Source organism: Anoplopoma fimbria, chromosome 24 (assembly GCF_027596085.1).
Source record: "Anoplopoma fimbria isolate UVic2021 breed Golden Eagle Sablefish chromosome 24, Afim_UVic_2022, whole genome shotgun sequence".
NCBI lineage: Eukaryota > Metazoa > Chordata > Actinopteri > Perciformes > Anoplopomatidae > Anoplopoma > Anoplopoma fimbria.
Genome location: NC_072472.1, coordinates 15,475,609 through 15,500,821, shown reverse-complemented (window position 1 = coordinate 15,500,821; position 25,213 = coordinate 15,475,609). Strand labels below are relative to the sequence as shown.

Below are 25,213 nucleotides of genomic sequence, written 5' to 3'. Positions count from 1 at the left end.
AGGAACATTTTTTTGCACCAAAGTCATCATCAAAGCGCAGCTTCTTCTTATTCAAGGTCACTACGGATGGATGATATCAGAACTCAAAAGATTTTTTGTGTTCTTTTATTTTTAGAGACAAAGAAATTGTCTTTTTTTGCATGATTAAGTGTCGTCTTTTTATTGGCTTGTGTGCCCGGTAAAAGCATGACCATTGTGTGAACTCTCACTTACCGGTGTGTTTGGAAAACGTTAAGGAAATTTCTCCAGGAGATTTTTTACTTACCTCTTGAAATGAACGTTCATTGACATTCATAATCAACTGTTTTACAATGTAGGGTCCGTAACTGTTTGAAGGCTGCCTCGCATGCAGAAATGCAACTTGCAAGTAACCCATCGAACTTCAAACCCAGTTACCATAACTGCATCTTTGTAAAACACCATGGATGTCAATGCCAGTTATCACCTAGCTAGCTAGACATTACAGTCTTGTAAAATCGCTCTTTATTAAAGCGTTGCTATTTTCAATACGTGTTTGAATGCTCGCTCCTTTTTCATACTATGCCAGCAGCATCATTGGAGGTTGTGATTGAAAAGTCAGAGTACTGTAATATGTGTTTGGTCTGGTCTACATTGTGTTGTGTTTTTTAACGTGTTTGCCCAGTCTTGTCCTGTCTGTTGCCATCAACTGGACTTATTCTTTTCCAGTCATCCTCTTAAAGCATGGGCTGGTTTCCTAAAACCAGGCTTGGATTCACCGAAAGCTTCAACTTTATTTTTGAGACAAGTTCGTCAAACCAAGCCAAGAAAGTGTACAGATTTGGACAGGGGTTTAGAGATCTATAGCATCATTTTTTTTAACCTAACTGCAGATTTGTAAAAACTTCAGAAAAAATGAGTTTCCCCGTTTGTCAGCCATGTCTCTGTACACTTTATTTATTTTTTTACCACAGTTTAATTATCAATCATTTTAACCTACTAAAGTCAATGTAAAAGGACACAGCATAACATCTATAAAGCAAAACTTTTAGATTTAGTTTTGAAATCTGGGGTTGGATTTCCTAAAAACATTCTCTGACCCATTTCTCAGATTTTGAAAAAAACTGCTTCAACAGTTGAGTCTGTTCAGGAAATTATTTTTTCTCTTACATTGAAGTCTAATAAAAAGGACGTAAATTGTCAATGCACACAATATTTCTACCTGCACCCTAACCTTACAAAAAGGACATCGAAGGTGAGCTTCAATGGGTTGCTTCTAGTACTATCCATATTGGAAGACTCCCAAGACCATTATCTACCGTCGGTCTACAAAAACAGACCTTTGTTTTCATCACTGAAGCTACTTCACGGACTAATCTGGCGGCTGGAAACCAGACTTGCGTGTTTGAGTAGAAACTGCATTACCATGTAGTTTTTGCCAGCAAAAGGCGCATGATGTCTATGCAGTTTCACACTCAATCCCTCGTCCATTTAGGTGCATAGGCCTACTTACCACATTACCTCAGTATACCCTCAGTATTGTGTATACTGCATTCACTACACTCATCCCGTGCTCTAGTGTCCATCTGTAAACTGTTCATTGTTGTTGAGGGCATGAAACTCAGCAGTGTCCATGAAAACGTCTTGTAAGCAGGGAATGAGGTTCCATACCTTCAATTTCTTCTCATTTTATTTTTTTGTATAATCAACAGGTTTGGAAATGTTATCAAATTATTGTTTTTTATTTTAAAAGCATAGGTTGATGTTTTTGGAAGAAAATGGAATAAAACGTCATCTGATGCTTAACTTAAGTTATTTTGTGAATACTACACAAACACCTGGGGACCCCAGGAAGATTAGCTAATGTGGCAATACAATAGCAATGGTGATTATTAATAACAAACTTTAAAAGTAATAATACATTAACTAATCATTAACTGATTATTTAAATATTCACACAGAGAAGCTACAGTTCAATTCAAATTCATTTATTGATAATTAAACATTTCAAAGAACATAGGACAAAATGTAATTTAAAACAAAATGATAATATTTGTGTTCATTGTCATTCATACAAGTTGAATGTGGCATCAAAAATCGTTGTTTGGGGGGGGGGAGAAGGGGAGTCGAGTGTTGAACCAGCAACCGATCCTGAGCCAGGTTATTCAACTCTGAAATGAAGGGCCTATCGATGTGCTCTTACGCAAGGCACTTTATCCCGAAGTGGCCCCGAGGGCACATTTACAAAAACTAACACAACCCATCCTAGCGAAATGTCCCACGTCCAGCTCTGGCTGTGATTGCCTGGTGCTCTTGAATAGCAGGCTGTTAGATACGGGTAGACTAACAACAACATGCCTGCTTCAGAATTAGACTTAAAGATGGTATACGTGTCTCAATCAGGTATGTGTGTGTGTGTGTGTGTGTGTGTGTGTGTGCGTGTGTGTGAGCGGTCAGTATGTTGGGAGCAGGAATGTATGAGCAGAGGATGCTTGGGGTGAATATGCAGCGCTATGACCAGGAAAATCAAAAGCAGGAAAAAAGTTTATCTCCCCTCAAAAAAGGTTGGGAGATCCATTTCCAAAAATCTGAAATCCTGACAAATAAAACTCCCTGAAGACAGGAGAGAAATAGATGGATATAGGTGCGTGTATTATCGTGTTTGAGAGTGTGTGTACGGGTGTTTTCAGGGAGGGGCAGGAGTGTGTTGTCTGAGTGTTTACCTTAGTGGGGGGACCCCCCATCGTCCAGAGCAGTTTCAGGCCTAACGCTGCTGTTTTCCCCATCCCACGCTACAGCTGCGTGTGGCGTACGTCCAGGGCAAGGGCTCAGTTTGGCTCCCTCCCACTCTAGCTGCAATAATCAGCAAGAGGAAGAAGGTGGCTGGAGCAGCAGCAACAACAAGGCATGCAACTAACAGTTCAAATGGAGAAGGTGGAAAAATGTGGAAATTTAGAGTGGCTATGTGTCACTGAAACCTAACACAGCACTGACAACTCAGGTGGCGAATAAGAAATAAGATGAGTCACTTGGGTGTGGTACAATCACGAACGGTACTACTGCTGTAAGTCATAAAATACTGATGGAATTAAGTGTGCATTAGTATCATTTGCACATGTAGCCTGCTTTACATGAGTTAAATGCAATGAACCCAGTTAAAATACATCTAGATATAAGCGTGGAGATGTCTATGTGTGGTATGAATGCAGAGAAAGCCTGTAATCCTGGTGTCAAAATGAGGTGTGTGGTTCTGGAGAGATCAGAAGAGGGAAAACGAAAAGGTCATCAGCCCTTCTGACGGCTACTCGGAAAAATCTGCGGCCTGTACTTTATCCAACACAACCCTCAAATTCACCTGCAGCACCAAGACTGTCACTTCATATCCACTCAGTCAATATCCCTACGCTACACACATCAGCAACACGCCACTGCACTGCATTTAGAAAAAATATACACTTGTACCTGCTCTCAGCTCAAATGGTGAATCACCGCTAGGCCCCATTTTTTTAGAAATGCATTTCAAAATCGAATGCAACATCGGATTTTACAGCAGATTAAGTTCAAACACTCACATGCCACAGTGGTTTAATACCATTCATTGCATGGTACAAGTATGACCGTAATCGGATAACCACCCTGCTCGAGGTATGCCTCACAAACTGCTGTATCGCAATTCTACACAAAAATGAAATAAAATTAAAAAAGGAAATTTGAATGACTACAAAGTTACTTAATGATTCTGTTCTAGTGTTTTAGAGGCAAAAACTAACTTGACAGGATACATTAAACTCCTGAGTTTGTGTAGACCTCGAGAAATACAGAAAGCCCGGGCAAGAAAACTTAAGAAAGGTTAATTTAGGAAAACCACTCCAAGAGAATGTCACATACTTTAATTTAAATCGCTGGAAATATTTTATCCCAATGTATTGTTATCTTTTTATCTGAGTCATTTTCAAACCTGGCTACACCTTGCAACTATGAAACTGAACGTATGCATAATCAGACTGGTAGTAACCAGTTTAAAAGGCCTGTGTTGACTACAAATTTACTCTATAATAATTTTTCCCACCTTGAAAACAGTAAGCCTCAGGAAAACGTTTAATGCCAGCAGGCAAAATGTAATCTCAAAATCACTCAAGAGTTAATTGGGTTGTAACAGAACCTAAGTGACTTTCTAACCTTCAATTAAATCAGTTGCTTTTGCGATTATCTGTCTATTAATTTGCCATATCAACAGTTTAAATGACCCAAAATAGAGGACAAATGTGATACATAATCACTTTGAGTGGTAGTCATTTAGTGAAACCAGCCTGAAACATAAGACAAAGCCGGTCAATGAACAAACATTCTCGAGCTTTACAAAAAGAAGGTTATCCAGTAAAGGCAACAAAAACCTCGCCGAAGCACTGCTCCATTTCACTTCTTCTGCTTTCTCTTCTAGTTGACGTGTATTACCAATCAGGCAGTTAAATATCTGGACGAACAGACTGGCTGTTATAAAAGGGTCAATGCGGCTGAATTCAAAACACAGGCCTGTTACATACTCCACACAGGGTGGTCCTACGCCAACACTAGTGTGTGGGTTTGGATGTATATTTTAATTTTGTTATCATGGAGACATGTGGACCTCTGAAAAATGAGTTTTCATAAGAAGGTTGCAAGAATAATGCATATTTTAAAGAGACCAAAAGGGCAGATTGATCATTTTCTTTTTTTTAGCCAGTTAATCTGTTTTCTAGTTAATTAGTAAATTATCAGTGTTTTTCATTTTGGGCCCTATTTGAAAAGTGTGATGATGCAGGAATTTTGATTCGGACTGCTTATTTTTCCTGTACAGGTTTCCCAGGTAACCCCTATGTGGTGCACATGTTTATGTAGAGTATATAAAAGGCCTTGATTCAGTACAAACAAAAAGCTTCTCCTATGATATCCTACCCTGGCCTCTGAGTACAACTTTATCCCAAGAAACATTTAAGCCTCTTTAAACATCCAATGGGGAACGAGCTGTACCTCATTATCAAACAGAAACTGTGAACGCTTGACAATTTTACAAAATTAGCTGTCCCACTACGCCACACAGGTATCAACTCACAGGTAAGAATGATAAAGACTAGGTTAAGACGGAGAAAAAGGGAAAATGCGCCTGATTTGAATTACATTCAAATTACAACCTTGCTCCCTGTCTAGCTTTCCTCTTTGCACTGTCCCTTAAGTAAATACACATGCACACACACATCTGCAGTGTGGAAGGAGTGTGTGTGGGGGTGGGACTATCGATAAGGGGGTTCTGGCGTGTGGTAAGGGTAATCATGGCGCTGGGGCATGGGTTGCCCGTGTGCGGGTGTCTGCTCATACGGTGTGGATGCGGAGTAGCTTCCCGCTGCTGCGTAAGCTCCCGATGAATCATATGCTCCGGGTGCCCCATAGCCTCCAGATGCGCCATAGCTTCCTGACGAGCCATCGTAGTTCCCAGATGAAGCATTGTAGCTCCCTGATGAGGCATTGTAACTTCCCGAAGTGTCATATGTCCCCGGCGCTGCATAGGCTCCCGGTGCTGCGTACGTTGGGGGAGCAGAGTATGTCCCCGGTGGTGCAGTGGCTGTGATGGAGGCATGTGCCTGTGTGGTGGCTGGCGGAGGCGGAGGGGGAGGAGGAGGATTGGTGTAGGCATACTGGAGGTACTGGTACTGCTGTTGCTGCTGGTACTGTTGATACTGTTGGTATTGGTGCATTTGCTGGTAGTACTCTGTGTAAGACCTGGAGTGCAGGTTACATTTTGAGAGGTAAAGAGAAGAAAGGAAAGAAAAAAAATTAAATAAATGTTAGCTTCAAAATCACATCTCACATTAAATGGACACATGGATGTTTATTTTTGGTTTAATATTTAATAATGTAATGGTTTATTAATCAGTGCCATGTAAATAAATTATTATTATGCAGTATGTTCAACTGGAAGCAGGCTTAAAATGCTATTTTTTCTTCTGCCTCCATCTTTTATCAAAATGTATTATGTGTACCTAGCAACGGGATCTGACCCTTCAGGTGTGTTGGTGGCAGCCGGGGACTCTTCAGGACCTCCAGGTGGCGTCGGCAGCAGGGCGCGCCGCTTAGGCCGTATCTGAGCGAAGGAACCTGGAACGGGGTCGGGGAGGAGGGGGGCCCGGTTTCCTCTGATTGGGCTGCGGTCTCGCTCACTGTCTGCAGATGATGCTGCCTTTCTCCCTGCCTGCTGCTCTGCCAGAACCTTTAATTCAAAATATGTCAGTAAATAAATATACATAAAAATGTAGAAAACAAAATAAACACAGAGGAGAACACAGTATACACTTTACTACCTTCTGTCCCTCCTGAAAGAACTTTGCTCTTGCTGCCTCGAAAAGCGTTGTTGGATCTGGTCCAGATTGTGGCTCTACTTCTTCAACAGTGGTAACAGCTGCAGAATTGTGATTGGCCATATCTTGGTACACCTGGTCAGCAACGGAGCCATATACCTGGCTGGCTAGAGCACCGTATATTACCCCATCTGCACCTTTAGCGCTTGTAATGCCCTTCAAAGCAGCGTAGGTGGGGTCAAAGGACGTGGTGTTGTAGAATGAGTTGTGGACACTTTGTTGAACCTGCAAAGACAGATGAGAGATGCAATCATTTAAAATAACCCATTAGGCACCTTTTGGTTTCTTAGTAAGGCTCTAAAATGCGATATACTACTAAGCACAATGTCGAGGATGGAAAAATCTACTATTGCAAATTCCGGTGAAAATGGTCTAATGTGAATTTAGGACGTTAAATCAACGTCTTCACTTTTGAACGTCTTTTCACCGGTGGCCTGAAGTTACCTTTTAAACGTAATTTCAACAGAAAATTGCTCACTGGGAAATATTTAAAACATATATTTATACACTCGAACCTAATTTTTATATACACATCATTACGAGATTAAGGGTAAGGGAAGAGTGAGAGTTAGTTTTAACAAAGGATCAGGTTGAAATGATTCTACTAACAAGTGATTGTGACCGTTCATAAACTCATGAGCTCAGTTTTCAGGCATCATAAGTTTGATGTTTTCCAAGATAGCTGATGCCCTGCTAGAGCATTAACTTACTTGTATGGGTAGTCCAGCCGCAGCTGCTGCAGCTGCTGCTAGCACGGCTGCTTGACTCTGATGGTGCTCTAGTGATGGAGGTGGACGCGGAAGTAGACCCTCCCTGCCACCTACAAGGCAAAGGGAGAACAAAACAGGATGAGAACATGAGTTGTTTTCAGCTATTATGCAAAACACTTAAACACAAATCTATTAACTTCATCTTTACCTGCTGCTACACCACCCGGGTTGTTTCCAGCCATTGCAAGCTGGTTGATCAAAGGCTGGGCTTTGGACAACTCTACAGCCAACTGACGGCCCTTGTACATGGTCCCATTGAGTCCATCAATAGCTACCAGGGCCTCCTCCTTCCTCTCCATATGCACAAACGCATAGCCAACATTTGAGCATAATCTGGCTGTAGAGTATAAAAGAAGATCAGTATTAAAATGAGTAATAATATTTAATATTTAAAACGATTAAATATTAAATACATCTATTCCATGTCTTTCTTGTCACTTTCTGTTTAGCACTATTAATTTCAAATTTAACTATGAAAACTCTCTGGATGACACAAGAAAATGTGAGGATTATTGTTACATTTCAGGGTACTCACACAACCCAGCTCATTTTAGTACAAAACATATAAGGACTTCTACAAAATCTCTTCTCAGACTTTTCACGAATACCCTTGCCTATATTTACATTGCACAACCAGTATTGGTGATGAGATTTCTAATTACCTTTGACTTTGTCACAGTCTAAAACTCTTCCAAAGGTGGAGAACAGCCCGTGCAGGTCATCTGCTGAACACGTTGCGGCGAGGTTCCCCACAAACACTTTTGTGGAGTTGGGTGGGCGTGCACGTGACTCCTCGACCACCAAGGGCCTGCCCCTGTACTCTTTGCCATCAAGATGTCGTATGGCCCTGTAAGAGTAAGAATGAGAAATATCTTTGCATCATCATCATCATCTTCACCAGGTGTACTGCAACTGTACTTTTAGCTGAGGTTAAAATAAATAGATAGCTGATGCCCTGCTAGAGCATTAACTTACTTGTATGGGTAGTCCAGCCGCAGCGACTACCCATTAATGCTCATAAGCAAGGACGTGTTGCCTGGCAAGCTCCATTAGAATCTTATGAGCAAATATTTTGACTTTTAATAGTGCTTTAATAACCAAGTTTGATCTTAATTATTTTAACATATTGTAAAAACAAAAAAACATGTAAATATCAGTCATTAACTGGTACCCTTCATTTTCCATCATCATTGCATTGAGATTGTGCACCTTCTTGTGCTCTCTGAATTTGTTTCCATAATAATTTTATTCAACACAATATTTATATGTTTGTATGACAGTATAGGATTCACACAGCTTTATGTAAACATCCATTTTTCGATTCATACGGATCATCATTAGGACATACATTTTCTTCAGAATGTATTATCTTATATCTTTTGTTTAAAAACACACTTGCAGTATAAGCAACAAGTGTATTTCTGTTTTACGTGTTCAAAGCTCTGCATTAGCGGATTTTAGCAAACTTACTCCACTCATAATTTAACTACCTACCTGATGAGCAAAAGTGTCAAATCCCTTCTGTTTAAATGTGTTTGTGTACATGCACTTTCATAACCACGTTTGATTTTATCCCCAAGATAAGCAAGGCTTTTTATAAAATAGCAAATAATCCACTCCATCTAATAAAGGTAATGAACAGTTGGGTACCTGTCTGCTGCCCCCTCTCCCTTCAGGGTAACGAAGGCGTACTGTCTGAGCAGAGAGCAGGTGTTGATCTCTCCATATGGAGCAAATAGCTTCGTTAACTCGTCGTGAGTTGCATCTAAAGGAAGGTTCCCGACAAACAACTTGACGTTGTCACCGCTCATCTCTGTATCAAACAGGCATCTGGAGAAGAGAAAACATTGAGCTTGGGTTAAATATGTCGTTTGGATGTTGGTGTATCGCTACCTAGTCAATCCAAACAGAATAATCAGGTTTCACGTATAATCATAGTTTAGTTTAGTTTATCCTCCTCGGATGGGGTTATTTAAAATTAAAGTCATAAACCTCATTGTCATCTGCTAAGAAGCGCATTGACGTTAGCTAGCCGGGTGTTGTTAGCTCCCCTAAGCTAATGAAGCCGTCCGCTTGAGTGACCAACGTCTGTGTAGCTGACAGGTATATTATTTAACTACTGCCACACGAGGCATAGTCGGGTACATACATCTGGTTCAGGGCAAGCTGTACGACCAGTTATACGACCAACAGTTAGCTAAAAACTACGACACTACTGGCCATTTTGCTAAACGCAAACATTAGCGTTGTAGCTAGTTGTAGCTAAGCTAGCTAGCTAGCGCAGTGGTGGTTACTCGTAGTGTGTGAACACGTTTGCTTAAGCTAAAGAGCCATCCCCGGTGTAAGCTATCATAACGTATATTAACTATCGGCCATCGTGTTTTGCATTCAATTTTTGTTTTAAACGGGGGAAACCGACATCATTATGCTAGCGTAGTAGCGTTTCCCGGACTTCTTACCCAACGCGGTCCTGGAGCTGTATTTCAAACCTCACTTCCGGTTCCGGTTTCTAGAGGACCGCCGGCTGACTGGCAGCCATAGGCGCACATTTTCATCAGATTTTCATCAGATACCTGGCTAGTGTTCATGTTTAGGACATTCCTTCCTCTTTTTCAGTTTTATGGCCATGTCTAGGATCATCCCATTTTGAACAAATAAAATGCACAATCAGTGTTTTTGTGCACACCTTTCCCTAAAGCCAACAGAAACACACATCTGACCTGATGTTGTATTAAAGTTGATTGAGTTTCTTGTGGAGTACTGTTTCTCCTGAAATATCTACAGTGCCTCAGTGGATCTCATATTACCAAACTTAAATATAATGTATTTAATAGTTTCATATCAATGGGGAATAAGTAACAGTTATGCTACTCAGATCCTTTTACTTAATAATCTAATTTACATTTTTCTAAAATAGGCAACATTGCATACGACTACTATTAAATTCATGGTTTTTATAACAATGTGCTACATCGCTTTTTTTTTTTGCTTTTTTTTACTTCAGTAGATTTCTGAATACTTCTTCCAACACTATTACTAGTAAACTTCAACTATATTTATATCTTCATTGCCCTTAAAATATTTCTGTTTTGGACACGTGGTTTTTGCTGTGGCCCATGGCAAAGGCTATACAGTATCACATGTTTGTTTCCAGGTGAGGGAGAGGAGGAGGAGCCATAGACGGAGAAGTCTCCGGGTCTGAGACCACACGTCATGACAGGCCACAGGGAGCGCAGTTAAGTTTTCAACCTTGTGAAGTTGATGGAAAAAGTTGCGTCGTGTCAACGTAAAGTGGATCCGGAGGGGAGAAAACGAAGGATCGGGGCAAAGAGGTAAACAACCAGACTGGCAATGTTAAAATTATAATCGCGCAGGACACAGAAGTGGTGTGATTTGACAGCAGGAAGACTCTTAGTTTGAAGAGGAAATGTGCAACTTTTACAGGAATGCGTGCTGCGGATCCAGACAGATGTTGACATGTAGATTGCGGTGATACTTTAATAGGGGGACAGACCTATATGTTCAGAAATAATACCCAAACAAACAATATCATTTCTAACTAATGTTTAATTATTGATGTTAAATCTGTGGCGAGGGTGTGTCCTGTTTCTGTGTCTATATTTAAAATGAATGTTTCTCGTCCTATTTCATTTAAGCTCTGTCTGAGCTGATGCACTTAACCAAGTCTGGACTTGCTGTCCAAATCCAGGCAGATTTATTACGCAGGTGTGTGTGTGTGTGTGTGTGTGTGTGTGTGTGTGTGTGTGTGTGTGTGTGTGTGTGTGTGTGTGTGTGTGTGTGAATGAAGGCATCCCACCCATCTTTCTGTTGTTAATGTCAGCCACAGGGAGATATAATAACCACCTGTGGCCTGCACATTCTATGGGAGTGCATGGTCAGGACAACTAATAGCCATGGGTCTACTTTTTGTTGTGTGTGTGTGTGTGTGTGTGTGTGTGTGTGTGTGTGTGTGTGTGTGTGTGTGTGTGTGTGTGTGTGTGTGTGTGTGTGTGTGTGTGTGTAGATGGCACAAGAAGAGCCGCTGTATGATTTCCCGGAGCCAAGCCAGTCGTCAGGGCGCAAGTTGTTGGCTCATCAAAGGGGACGGGGCTCTCTGAGAAGCATCAGCGTACTGGACCGTCTCCTGCTCACAGTTCCTGTCTGGCTTCAGCTGTCCATCAACCCTGCCACCGCACTGCACATACTGCAGAGGGAGCCTCCTGGGGTCAGTTAATCTAAATACAATCACAAGCACACAGTATGTCCATATATGTGAAGGCTATACCTCTCGTCTTCTCTTCCCATGTCCTACGCACTCACCCATGCACTCAGTAATCACTTGTGTCCTCCCGCAGACCTTCCTGGTGCGCAAGTCTCGCACGTCCCAGAGGAATGTGCTGTGTGTCCGCTTGGCCGATGACAGCGTGCCATCCTTTGTTCAGCAGTTTGGCATCAGGGAGGATCAATCCAGTAAAAGTATGACAAATGTGATTTCTGTGTCTGACCCATCAAGACTGAATCGGCCCTCTTTGGTACACAAATATGTAGTCATATTTTTGTACAAAAAAATCTCTGCATCTTTGAATCCCCCCCTCCAGCTCTGTCTCTGGAGACTTCAGCCATCAGCTTTCCAGATCTCTCAAGACTAATTTCGTTCTACTGTGTCAGCAGGTACTATCCTGCCTTCGTCATTCCCATTTTCCTCAGCTGTTCACCATTTCTTTCACTTCCTATACAATATGATCTAAGCAGTTTTTCCTCTTTTCTTACATTTGTCACTGTCAATATTTATTGATCTGCAAGAGCAAATGTTGGTGTTGATATTGTATATTTTCTGTGTATCAGAGATGTATTACGCTTCCCTCTGGAGCTTCCTGAAGCCATTGCAAAGGCAACATCCCACAAAGAGCTCGAGTCCATCTCTCATATGGGAATAGGTTGGTGAACACAACTCCTTGTTGCGAGCATACTACATACATTGTCATTACATTCCAGCTGCAGGGTAATAAACTTATATTTGATATACATACTTTTGTCAATTGAAGAACAAATGAGTATAAAGAATAAAGTTGTTAAAATCAAGTTTCATTGATGAATTATAATATAATAAACAGTTTATAGCCTATGACATGAAATATACTCTGTGATACTTCAGGATGACATCATTCTTAGAGGGTGGTTTCAAATTCATCAAGAGGTTATGTTTTTGCACATCTTTGCACGTAGAAAATTGCTTTATAAACACTATAATGAAAACATCATATTTTATAGAATTCTGGAATTCCCACCTCAATGTCCGAGGGCCTCGGGAGGCACCAAAGCCCCGGAAAGACAAGGAGAAGAAGCCAGACACAGCAACCTCAGTCCCGTCCACTGCTGCCCCACAAACAAGCTCTGCCACTCAGCTGGATTCAGCTCCCCAGCCCGACTCAGACAACCAGCCCAAGACGGTAACCAATCCAGACACAGAAAACAAACAAGATGGTTCAAATCCCACCTTGTTCCATGAGTTCTGTCCAATCAAGACACGCAGCCCCCGAGAGCTGGACTATGGCTCCGGCCAGGGTGCTCTCTGTTTCATCAATCCCCTTTTCCTCCAATCCCAGAATTGTTTGTCCAGACGCCGCATGTTTACCCGCAGCCTCAAGATACGGATTTCCACAGAGACTTCAACCCTGCTTTCGCCCCCACTCGCTCCTCCACCTCCACCACCGATAATGCCCAAAACCAAAGGAAAATGTAATGCCCAGAAACGGGGACAAAGAACCGCCCATCCCTGTAAAGGCCTGTCACAAGGTGAGAACCCAAGTGAAGCCGCTCAGATTGATCCCACAGCTCAGATGCAGAACAACCCCAGTGAGGCCCAAGTTCAGCCTCCATCAGGAACTCCTCACTTCCAGTCTGAGCTGCAGGAGCAGGGCCAAATAAAGATGGAACCCGGCCAAGGTGAAGCTGGAGTTTCGGGCGAAGAGGTTACAGCTCAGCTACCAGCAGTAATGGAGAATCTTCCACTCGATTCAGACTACATGCATCCCTCTCCAATGATCAGTTTCTCCCATTCGCCCTCACTCTTTCCTTACCTATCCCCACATGCTTCTCCCATGCCACCTCCCCTTTTCCCCAAAGCAGCTCCGTCCTTCTCTCCTTACGACTCTCCCGGGGCTTCTCCCTCTCTCTCCCCTTATCAATCCCCATCTCTCTCTCCCAAGGCTCCCATTTCCCTCTCTCCATACGACTCACCCAGCGGCTCACCTTCCCTTTCACCATACCAGTCCCCGTCTCCTTCTCGAAAGGTCCCCTTCCCTCTCTCTCCCTTCACCGCTCCGTCCTTCATTCAGCCGGCAGAACAGGCCTATCACACACCTGCTACTCTTTCAGGACCAGATCAGCAAAGATCAGAGAGAGAGGCTGAGGAGGAGGGAGCAGGTTTGGAGGAAATTAAGGATGAAGATGACACAAAAGAGAACCTGCACAAAAAGAGGGAAGAGGAGGAGAGGGGTCTGGTTTTACAGATGGCTGCTGCTTCTCTAAATGACACAAACAGCTGCAGTTCCTTCAGTAGTCTTGAAAGAGAAGCAGAGACTCTGTCTCACTCACCCCACAAACAGGACAATGATACAAGCCTCTAGCAGACAAACATGTTAGACTGTAACTGATTTACATTATAAAGCACTGTGTAGAATTACTACATGTGGATGTGGTGGCAGCATCCAAGGGTCTCACCCTGAAATAATCTTTAGAATGGAGCAAAACTTTTAATTAAATATGTATTTCAAAACCAAACACTTTGCTAAGAATACTGGTTGTTTTGCATGTTTTAACTTTAACTTATGTGCACTATTTATTATGCTCTATTGCCAAGATTTCCTAAAGCATACCAAAACATTGTTGACTGTTTGGCTAACTGTCATGAAGCCATGTGTTTCCTTTGATTTCGGTATTTTCTGAAAATTGAATTAAGAAATTTCATACTCGAGACTGTCATGATTTAGGAAGTCTATCATAATTACCCTTTTAAGATTTCCCATCTATCCGTACGGAATGCCTGGAGGGAATTTCTTCAAATATGGCACTAAAGTCCACTTGGACTCAAGGATAAACTGATTAGAATTTGGTGGTCAAAAGACACTGTCACCTTACAAAAAACATTTTTTGGCCATAACTTAAGAATTAATATGCTATTTATGACAATTTCACACATTTGACTGAAAGTATTAAATTATGAAGAAATGAAATTTTGGACATACATGGATGTAAACTGCAGCTTGATTAGTCGGTGGAGGTATTGAACCGCAAGGCAGTTATTCTATTTTGCATCAAAGGTACAAATAAAAACTATATTGTAATTGCTGCAATACAGTTACAACTGCTTTTGAATTGGCTACCAAGAGTCATGACATTTTTTGGGGAAAAATCAACACTAGGAGTGGATCAACAGATAATATAGGAGGATGAGTCACTTACAGACACCCTTCATTTAAAGGTTCTTGTGGAAAAAACTTGAATTGTGGTTGTTGAGTCTTTCTACTGTGTTCAGTTTGACTGAATTTAACAACTCTCTGCAGACACGTCAACATACAGACGTTCAGACTTCAACTAAACATGTGCCATTTTGATTTCAGTCCTACTTCAAGCATGAGGGTGATTTCTAATGTTATTAAAATAAATTGAAAGTCAATCTCAAGATTGTGGGTGAATTTCATTAGAATGAAATTAGCGATTCTCTAATGGTTCTGGTAGAAAAAAAAACCAATTCACTAAGACATTACCAAACAAATTTAATTTGTGCAGATTCAATGGGGCAGTCGTACGTACAGTGCTTCCTTAGGCCTTCCAGACATCTCAATATTGTATACAGTCAAGTAATCAGTCACGACTTCATTATACCACACAGGGCAAAAAAAAAAAATAAAAATAGGGTTAAGTATTATTCTGTCTCTCCACCAAAATGAATGGCAGCTAATTAACGACCTTAACCTTTCAATTGATCAATACCAAGACTAGACAAACATGTCAAACTGTAAAGATGGAATCCTTTTTAGCCAAAAGTTGACTGTACAAATCAATTCATGGATCATCATTTTGAGTACAGACAATACATGTCATAACAGATATTTGAAGCCAAATTCTGACCTTGCAATGATGAGAAAGTGAAACTATCAACAGTCACTTACATACACTTTTATTGTCATTTATTTGTATTGATTGTGATATTAAAGACAGCACCTGACATTGGATCTGAGTCTTGACCAGAAAAACTGTGGCTTGCATCTTTGGCAGATCTGTTATGATGGCTTTACTGAATAGTATGAAACTTAAATGTAGTCACTTCAGAAGTGGATTTGTATCATTTAATAACCATTAGTATCAATTTGCTTTAGCTTTAACATACAAAATAAAAAATAAAAGAATCTGATCTTAGTTGGTATTTTTGAAGCCTATGGAGCACATCATCCATCCATCAACACCAGCAGGGAGCATCTCTTTTGCACAGCTCCAGAAGGTCGGCCTCCAGCTGCTCTGCATCGTCTTGGAAGCGCTCAGTGAAGGAGCGAATCAAACCTGCCGCGCTGCCTTCGTATTGCACCAGCTCTACGCTGTCTCCTGGAAACCACACAGAGTCAGGCACAAACTTAAAAAATAACTAATGTCTACAATTGCGTCGCCACATGCATGAATCGCAGTATACCTACAAACTTTGAACAGTAAAATGTATTATAATACTATTTTCAATGCCCATTTATTATTTTGATCTTGCTGTTATCAAGTATTGATGCAGCAGTGCTAATATAAACTTACTTCAGCGCTTACAATCAAGTATAATGAGACCATTGTTCTTTGAGCACTGTTAAGTGAGATTTATTTTGGTAAGCTTTGAATTAAAGCTTCAATAGACTAAAGTTCATATGACATGCGGAAAGGCAGTAGTGTCATAGCTGTTCCCAATGACTACAATCTAAAAAAGGTATCATTTATGATTACCAAATAGAATCAGGATAAATAGATTTCAACTGTTTCAGTCTAAACCACAATAATATAACCAAGGCAGTGAAATAAATGGCAGAATAAAGACTGATTTAAGAGTTTGTGTATGAGCATCCGTCTTAACCCCCTTAGAAGGTACAGATGCAGGTACATACCACTGACTCTGGTGTTGGCCTGGACAAACATCTTACGAGCTTCCTTCCTCAGCAGTACCGTCTCCCGGAGACGCAAAAAGTTGTGAGCGCCGCTGTCGCTGACGGTGGAGTAGCCGTCATAGAGAGCTCGGCCACCTTCCACATCTGCTGTTGCCTTCAAGACCTACAAAAACGGTGGAATCCGGTTATCATAGAGAGATATAAATAACCAGATAAACATTTTTTAACTTTACACTTGTACTTTTAGTAATCTGTGCTAGTGTATAAATTGGTTATGTAGATTGGATTTGTCATGTATGCTTAATTTTGAAATTTTTGCTATTAAAAATCTGAATTATTTTTTTTGGATTTGGATTTTATTTAATCCATCCAATATTATTTTATTCAGGATTTGTTGTACTTGTCTGCTCTCTGGGCAATTGCATTTCAAAACTCATCATGAACCAAAACATACCTGCAGTTTACAGAGGAACCTGTGGATGGCGTTCTTGCCCACAGTGTGGATCTTGCTTCTGTCTATTGTGATTCGAGCATCAGGCTTTCCGTCCTGTCCCGTCACTTCTTCCAGGCCCACCAGGCCCTCCCCAGCCTCCAGCAGAACCCGCAGGATCACGAAACGCGCCTGCATGTGGGCCTTTAAAAAAACACAGACATGCGACACCGTTTACACTCCTCTAAACAGAGACAGACTCAGTGTAAACTGAATTATAAAACAACAGACACGTTAAACTGAGACAGTCAGGTTGTAAGAAGCACAAGCTTAATGGTCTGCATGTTGAAATGTCCGGTAAACACGGTTCGCCTCTCTGAAGTTCTATATAAATGAAAGTAAATTATGCATGTATAAAGCTATGATTAATTATAACTGGTTGCAATTCAGTCCCAGTAGAGTGAGCGGGACAGCATGTTATGGAGAAAAGCAACTCCCCGAGCAGACAGATTACCTGTCTCCAGCTCTTGCTCTCAGTTGTGTAGAACTCCAGGCCCAACAGTCCAGCTCGGACCATGCTGAGCCAGTTGATGTACACCACGTCCTCTGCATCCTGGCCCTCGTGGCCAAAAATACTGGAAGAAACAAACAGATAAAGGCAATGTTTAACATGCTGGCTTCTTTCACAGCCATCAGGCACAAATCACCCGGGACCCATTTCAGAAAGCAGGTTGACCAAACTGTAAGTTGATTAAACCGGAGACGGGAAACTAGATCAGTTGATCAGAGTTAGTTCAATCAATTGGACTTATTTTATCTTTAAAAAAAAAAAAAAAAAAAAAAAAAAAAAAGTCAGAGCGATGAAAAGTGTCAATAAGTTATCACAATAAAGTTGTATTATGTGTTGTCCATTAACTCATTATTTACCAGATTTACATTTCCTTAATGGATGATAAAGTGGTGGAATCTGACCTTAACCAGAAACACATTTTAAATATATTTTTTTCAGCTTTAATCTAACGGGGACAAGAAATATAAAAAAAAAAAAAAAAGCAGCCAGCAACTAAAGATGAAAGATTAAGTTTAAGATTTAAGAAATACATAAATCAAAAAGAGAAAGACATGAATGTAAGCTCATAATCTGACCCACATCAAGTAATAATTGTTTTGGGATGTGAACTTGAAAAGGTGTCGAGGTTCAAAAAGTTTTTCAACTACTCATCCCTTTGGCTCTGGCTTTACAGCGTTCAGTGGCTTTATTTCAGTTACTTAAACAAATGTTGTAAATTTAAAACACTGTCACTGAAATTATATTAAAAACAAGTTCAGACTATACGCAGCCCGTTTAAAATAAAACTCACTTTCAAACTACCGTCTGCAGCTGCACCATGATCTCGCTCACTATGAAATATACACATAAAATTTTCAATATTATAAAAATGTTGTTCCATCAGAACGACCAATCACATAACGAGTGATAAAGATAATTCTTCTTTGATCCTTTGCGTCTTAAGCTCCATACCGATTTTTTTATATTTAAACTGAGATTACACATTAAGTGCAATAAACATGTTAGTGCAACTGATTTAACAAACAGAGAGCTGTCTTGTGTGCAATGAGTCACAGGGTTATGAAAGAAGGACACTCAGAGGTTTTATTCTGAGCTAAGGGTGACTTGAAGGTGTGGCATATTTGAATGAGGGGGCAAAATCCACTGTTTAAAAAAAAAAATAATTAGTGACGGCGCATAAAAGGGTAACGTTAGATAGTCCTGAGTGACAAACTAATATCCAACCAGGATTTTGATTCTGACATGTAATAAACTGGGAACACACTTTGATAAGGACTGACTGAAATAGGAAATAAAGACAGCGTGTCTGGCTCTGTAAGAGGGAGGAGACAGAGAGAAAGGAAAACATCCCAATGAGCAGGTTATGTTCTCAGAGTCATTCACTACTGTACATCTATGTCGAAATCACATAAAATAGGTGTCGGTTACATGCAAAAACATGATACCTGAGCACTTTCTTGATCAGACACAGATAGAGCCCGACACACTCAGCACGGCATTCTTCATAAGAGGAAGCAATTGTGGAGAATTTACTGTCCCACGTCTCGCTGCCCCGATACCAACTGGACACCTTAAAAAAAAATAACAATAATACATTCACACCTTCAATTACTTTTCCTTTTTTTGCCATCTGAACAGTTTAAAATTGGGGTCAACACAAACAAACTCACCAGCTCCCCAGTCTCTGGATTGGTCACCTTACTCTTGTCAAAATTGAATTTACCCTGGTCATCCTTTGGAGAAGACACAGAGCAATACAAACTCAAATCAGTTTTTATTTATTCACCGATGATTCTTCAATCCAATAGCAGAAAATTAAACATTTTAACAGTGGGCGCTCAATATGTTTGACTGACCTGGACTAACAGCTTGCCACTTCCATGGCCCAACAGCTCATGAAGTCCAACCTGCACATCAAACGATGGGCCTTTCCACTTGATAAACACATCCTAGCACACACACACACACAAATAGACATAGACAGGATAATGTATAATTACAGGAGTGTGTGAGGGAGAGAAGAGCTGCTGTGTAAGAGAATCAGGAAGCTGCATGAGTTACCTTGTCCTCCTCCTCCAGGAAGGTGAGTTTTTCCTTTTGTGTAGCATAGGCTACAGCCAGCACGTTGCCTAGTGACACGTTTTTAAAGCCCTCCGACTGTCTGATGTCATCATCTACACACAATAACACAGACATTGGTTTTTTTAAGTATAATACTGGGAGACTAAAGCCAACCCAACTGTGTTATTTTAAACTACATCAGCATACATACAGTTTGGGATGTTGATGCCGGCTGGTATTCCGCTGCCAGCGAAGGTGAGAACATCCAGGGAAGTGAAGTCGGGTTTAAGGAACGTGTCCTTCTCAAACTCCCTCGGCCAAGGCAGCTCAGGGAGCAGGACTTCTGCTGAGCTCACCAGTTTGGCAAAACGCTCACTCATCGCCTTGTTCACAACCGCAATGAAACCTAGAGGTGATATAACAAAGTGAATCGATGGAAAAAGGAAAAACAAAATATCTGACTAATTTTGAAGAAACTAATATTAACCCTCTTGTTATTGGAATTATTTATAAAACACACAGATACAAAGTCATTCAAACATGAGCCCCCTTTTTTTTAAGTTAGCAAAGTATATAAATAGTAGCATGTTGACTATGGACTTTAGGATCGATGGCAGAGTACTAACCTAATAAACAGTGTAATGTGTCATTCCAAGTATTGAACAGAACAACCTTCTTTATACTATGTCCCTTTAAAATGAATCATTGCTAGGATGAAACATTATTTACCTATTCCCTACTGGAGTTAAACGCTGCCCTGCTCTCTATTCTACTGTACACTAACTCAGTCTCACTCTGTCTGTCTTTTATTTTTATTTTTTTAAATGAGTTGGGAAGCAGAGAGCAAAGCTAAACTTTACTGTTAATGTTATCAAACAAAAAGAGAAATGCTTTCCCATCATCCCAGATCAACACCAGAGTACGGCCTTGTTTAATGAATGAAGCAGTAAGATAAGATTTACTGTCCTGTGGGGAAATTTGTCTGGGACACATACAGTACAGTATCTGCTTTGTGTGTGTTTGACCAATCAGCGACAGTCATCTTAAATTAGACTCTTGTCCCGGCGGTCGTAACACAATGAGCTCCTCAAAAAGTTTAGTCCCTGGGACGAGTTCCTTCGGCTAAAAAAGGGGCTGATGTTAATTCCCCCCAAATAGTCTGCACTACAGCACATATCACCATGCCAGTTACCTTCGAACTCTCCTCTGGAGCCGTATGGGTCTCTGTAGCTCTCTATGAAACCTATATAACTGAGAGAAGGAGGGCAAAAGAGGAGTGATGAGCAGAGAAAAAGGTTTTCAGAGATTACTACATGATGAGAGCAGTATTCAACAGCCACATTGGAAGCCTTTATCACAGCCAGAGTTTAAAGAAATATTCAATCAGTTTGGACCAGCCTAGAGTAAACACAGCAACAGATATGTTCTGCTACCTCTGTGTTTTATAGATCAAATTCAAGGTTAGCATGATTTGACATTACAAGTTAGGAGATAATTTTGTTCATTTTACATTATTGTGGTTGTGCTCACCTCTCAACAATTGGTCCCTTGTCTTTGATCCAGTAGCGCGAGCCCTCTTTGTGGGCTTCCATTGAGCCAAAGGTGAAGCTGCGACTGTACTCCTCAAGCATCTTTCTCTGGTTCTCATTGGCAGCGTAGGCCTGTGTTAATTATTTATAAACAGAGGAAGAATTAAGAAGTGTCACTGTGGCAGGAAGGTTATTTTTAGGCTGTCCACTCATTCAGTCACTCCTAAAGAAAATCTATAAAACACCTTTATTTCAAATAATCACATCCATGAAATTTGACCTTTGCATTTAACCCATCCTAAGCATTTTAGGAGCAGTGGGCTGCTTTGAAGCGCCCGAGTATCAACTTGGGGTTCAGTGTCTCACTCACGGACACTTCGCTGCCGTATCAACTTTCAACTATCAAGTTTCTTTCTGATGTGGTTCCAAACAGCAAAAAGAATACAGCCTTAAAACTGACTATAATTCACACCGTGCCCCTCGCTCTCACCTGTGCTTGTTTCAGGTAATAAGAGACTTTCTCCATGAGAGGAGCATAGTCCCCCCTCTTCACAGTGAACTCTTTGTCTTCAAAGTTGAAGCTGCCGCAGCATGACTCGCATTCCCCCTCCACGGCGCAGTCTGTGAAGCAGAAGTGTACAATTGATTGCTTTAACTGACTGTAGCATATACAACATTTATTGCATTAAAAAAAATCTCGCCACATGAATTTGTTGGCGATCACAATTCGTTTGAATTCACAAGCTGTGATTTTTCTAGCAGAGCATGCAGCGTCTACATGAACATGTGATATACATTACATTCTGTCACAAGAGCAATAAGGCGGATGATTGTTGTAAATGTTTATATTTCTTATTTTAGTTCTCATGTAAGAGCGTAGTTCTGACCTTTCTGCACAGCTGAGGCTAGGCGCACCTCATAGCAGGCTTTACCTCCATTTTCCCTCTTAAACAGGCGGGTGTTGTAAGCCAACAGTTTCTGGAAATAAAACACAAGAACACAGCTAAGAATAAGCCAAAACAGACTGAAAGTTACATTAGGAGTGAGACAAGACACAGAAACAAGATGAACCATTGGAATGGAGGGCAGAGGTGAAAGAAGATTAAGGAAAGTGTAAATGGAGTGTAATAAGGAAAGGAATGAGGAGTCAGAATGGAGTACATTAGAACAAAAGTGCAGGTTATTCCAAGAGATCGGGGATACAACAATGGAAATAAGAATATAACTTACTTTCGAGTCAAGAAACTTCTGAGCCAACTCAGCATCCTCCAGACTGCAGTTTCCTGAGAAGTAGGTGGTAATTCCCTGAAGAGTAGAGTAGCAAAAATATTTCATGAGCCATGCATTTTCTAAATCGGGGTCACAGTCACGGGTCACCTGAAGTCTCACTGGGAGTTTGGGTTCATTGGCTTCCTAAAGGGTGATTGGCGTTGTTGGAAAATAATCTAAACACACCGAACTGCAGATCAGCTGACTTGCCACTATCTACTTTTATATTAAATGTACCAGTGCTTATGATGCCGGATAAGAAAAGTAATCTTATATCAAATCTTTTAATTCCTGAAAACACAATTGATATTTCATTAAATATTTCTAGACAAAACAGTTTATGGTCATGGCTGACCTGAACTCTGTATTAAATGACACAAGATCCCACCTTGTCACCCAACCCCAGCTGTTTCTGTTTGTCTTCCAGAGAGTAGAGGAGACACGAGCAGCTGTCCCACAGAGCCTCCATCTCAGTGGGCTGGTCCTGAAACGCCTGGCTGGCCTTCACCAGAGCTTTCAGCTTGTCCTGGGTGGACAGACGCAGACAGCTTAAGATATGTCACAGCAGCTTGACAAGTGTTAAATCAACTCTGTGAAAATTGCATTGCATTGGAGCGTACAGGTGTTCACCTTATTGTGTAAAATGTCTAAAAAAACAGTTTACAAGTCATCTGATCTGGATTTTTACCTTGGGTAGATTTGGGATGAACTTGGTGTCTCCAAAAGACTTGTAGTTTCCCATGTTGGCATACAGACCAGCTGCATACACCAAGAATGCCTAAAATATAAATCAAGAACAAATACAATTAAATAAATAATCCTCCTATGTATAGCATAATGAATGTCTTTATGCAAGTGTGCATAAAGGGTGTGTGGGTAAAAAGGTGAGTCAAGGCAGCTATAGAAACAGACTGTGTACCTGGTACTCCTCAGAGCTGAGTCCAGTTGCTGTTGCGACCTGTTCCAGCTGTGCAGGCGTCTGCTTCCGGAAGATTCTCTGCAGCAAGACAAAGATATCTGCAGACTCTGGGGATGTCTGCAACAGCACTGCCAGACCACCGTACCTAACACCACAAAGGGTCGGCAGGCTTTCAGTTATTCAAGTCTTAAGTTGTTGTTCATTAAATAAAACGGGTGAGAAATTGCTCATTTCAATAGTGCTTGACTTGAGCCTGCAATATCCTGTGATTAGGAACGTACCAAGCGGCGCGGGACAGGTAGTGGGCGTACATCTTCTCCTGAGGTGAAAGCAAACGGAAGGCCTCGACGCAGTCAAGAGCAGCGACACCAATCTCATTTGGGAGGTAGTACTGGGAGTCCACCATCTTGAGTCTGAGATTTAACACTGACGATGAGGAACTGAATTAAGAGTGAGGAAGGGAAAGCGAGAAGAAGGAAGGAGAGAGAGAGAGAGAGAGAGAGAGAGAGAGAGAGAGAGAGAGAGATGCGGCAGGAAAAGTGAGTAAGGAAGTGCAAATGTGGTGAAAATAAATGTGGAAGAAAAAGAAATGAGAGGCAGATGAACGGAGGGTAGTAATGAGATAAATAGAGCGGGGATAAAAAGGGATAAAAGCAAAACTGCAAGTTAGAACATAACCATGAGCTCCAGGAAGAATTTGCACATCTGTCGAAGCTGTATACAGGTTAATCAGATTGTATCCTGTACAAACACACAAATGCATATTTATAATATGGGCGACTGTGGCTCAGTGGCCCATATTCTCCTACAGTCCTTCAAAGGATTGGCGGTTGGCTCCACTAGTCTATGTTCATGTATCCTTAGGCGAGACACTTAAACCCAAAATGCTCCCACAAGCTGTGCCTGCGCTGTATGAATGGGTATGGATGATTAGTCAGAGATCTGATGGGCAGGTGACACCTTGCATGGTAGCCCCTGTCATCAGACTAGAAAAAGCGCTGTACAAATACAAGTCCATTTATCATTTAACAGTTATACTGAATACAGTAAACTTGACTTTCAAGTTATAAAAATCGGCAGCTTGTTTTACTAGGAATGATTATTGTATGAAGGATATAAGCTAGAGTAAAGGCTACTTCTTATAAGTAAGTCTACTCAATGCTGTATAAGTTGACATATCAGATAGGGCTGCAGTGATTTAACTGTTGGTCATTTTTTCAAATTCTATGGTTCTATGAAATGTTGTGATAAACCATCACAGTTTACCCCCTTAACCTAGGTGAAATCCAACTCAAAGCCAAAAAAACAAATGCAATTGAATTAACAATAGACAAAAGTGTTAAGTGCAGTTAATACACCAGTGTGTAGTATAATGCAAGGTCCACATTTGTTACAGTATAATAAGGCAAGTTCAAAGTTAAAGCCTGGATATTAGCTACCCAAACTCTCCTTATACCAGAATGGGTCAAATGCAGAAGCAACATTTCCCTGTGAGCTGGGCTGTTCACATGAGTGGGAGTAAGTTCTGATTAGATTCCATTTTCTGTTTCACTTTAAATCAAAACCAATTAACTAAAGATAATAAACCGAGGTGCCAACAGGCCGAACCCCACACGTGTTTGAAACCAGCAACCTACTCACAGCTGGTCAACCCTCAGACCGCATGTTTAAGTGAGTAACGTGATGTTAGTGGAAACACGTTTAGTCTTCAGGCTACTTCAAGCTGCTAACTCAACGTCACCGCTAGCTTCTGGTGCGACAGCTAAGCCCGGGGCTGAGTAACAGAAACATTTAAACGCGCTGCTGCAGAGCAGTACGTCAACATATCACGTAAACCTCTTCTATGCATAACGAAATACTACACAGTTCATTTCGAGAGGTATAAAGGTGGGCACCAACTCAATAGCTTGTACCTTTCTTTCTTCAATGGCTCCGTCAAATTGCAGTCTCACGCTCGTGTGTACACTTCCTGTATTTATTCATTGTAAGACCCGCCCCCTGACCAATCACATGGTCTACATTGTGGTTGATGGGGAAACTAACCAATCATGAAGTACCGGACTTTTTGCACCGCTTCAAGTCTTTTGTCAAGGTTAAGCGTGAAAAACACATTATCTTTAACCAAAATAAGCATACGAGACTAAATCGCCATGAACTAAATAAATGGAATATTT

At 41.0% G+C, this 25,213-nt stretch overlaps 3 protein-coding genes across 3 annotated transcripts; 1 reads left to right on the top strand and 2 right to left on the bottom strand.

Annotated features, from left to right (window-relative positions):
• Window positions 1-1,936: 1,936 nt before the first annotated feature.
• On the bottom strand, window positions 1,937-9,708 carry rbm14a (RNA binding motif protein 14a). The gene is given in 9 exon segments (XM_054626397.1): window positions 1,937-5,715; window positions 5,976-6,202; window positions 6,294-6,575; window positions 7,061-7,170; window positions 7,269-7,457; window positions 7,783-7,967; window positions 8,771-8,950; window positions 9,580-9,615; window positions 9,617-9,708. Coding segments are annotated over 9 exon segments (1,788 nt in total). The 3' UTR covers window positions 1,937-5,228.
• Window positions 9,709-10,125: 417 nt separating this feature from the next.
• LOC129113695 (ras and Rab interactor 2-like) lies at window positions 10,126-15,035 on the top strand. Its single transcript, XM_054626134.1, has 7 exons — window positions 10,126-10,159; window positions 10,275-10,452; window positions 11,145-11,345; window positions 11,476-11,596; window positions 11,719-11,791; window positions 11,966-12,057; window positions 12,392-15,035. Exons 3-7 carry the CDS (start codon window positions 11,145-11,147, stop codon window positions 13,747-13,749), a joined length of 1,845 nt encoding a protein of 614 aa, XP_054482109.1. The 5' UTR covers window positions 10,126-10,159; window positions 10,275-10,452; the 3' UTR covers window positions 13,750-15,035.
• Window positions 14,882-25,028, bottom strand: dpp3 (dipeptidyl-peptidase 3). The gene is made up of 19 exons (XM_054626133.1): window positions 24,953-25,028; window positions 23,321-23,479; window positions 23,040-23,184; window positions 22,809-22,898; window positions 22,509-22,646; window positions 22,082-22,156; window positions 21,739-21,829; window positions 21,342-21,472; window positions 20,853-20,983; window positions 20,515-20,573; window positions 19,534-19,728; window positions 19,323-19,435; window positions 19,118-19,210; window positions 18,932-18,994; window positions 18,707-18,831; window positions 17,205-17,325; window positions 16,715-16,894; window positions 16,261-16,423; window positions 14,882-15,724 (listed from the first exon to the last, which is right to left on the bottom strand). Exons 2-19 carry the CDS (start codon window positions 23,443-23,445, stop codon window positions 15,582-15,584), a joined length of 2,181 nt encoding a protein of 726 aa, XP_054482108.1. The 5' UTR covers window positions 23,446-23,479; window positions 24,953-25,028; the 3' UTR covers window positions 14,882-15,581.
• Window positions 25,029-25,213: the final 185 nt, after the last annotated feature.

Coding starts and splice junctions, on each gene's coding strand:
- LOC129113695 (XM_054626134.1), top strand. CDS start 11,145: ATGGCACAAGAAGAGCCGCTGTATGATTTCCCGGAGCCAAGCCAGTCG. Junction 11,346..11,475: donor TGCAGAGGGAGCCTCCTGGG/GTCAGTTAATCT, acceptor GTCCTCCCGCAG/ACCTTCCTGGTGCGCAAGTC. Junction 11,792..11,965: donor TCGTTCTACTGTGTCAGCAG/GTACTATCCTGC, acceptor TCTGTGTATCAG/AGATGTATTACGCTTCCCTC.
- dpp3 (XM_054626133.1), bottom strand. CDS start 23,445: ATGGTGGACTCCCAGTACTACCTCCCAAATGAGATTGGTGTCGCTGCT. Junction 21,830..22,081: donor AGAAGTTTCTTGACTCGAAA/GTAAGTTATATT, acceptor TTTTATTTCCAG/AAACTGTTGGCTTACAACAC. Junction 16,424..16,714: donor GGTTCCTCTGTAAACTGCAG/GTATGTTTTGGT, acceptor CCGTTTTTGTAG/GTCTTGAAGGCAACAGCAGA.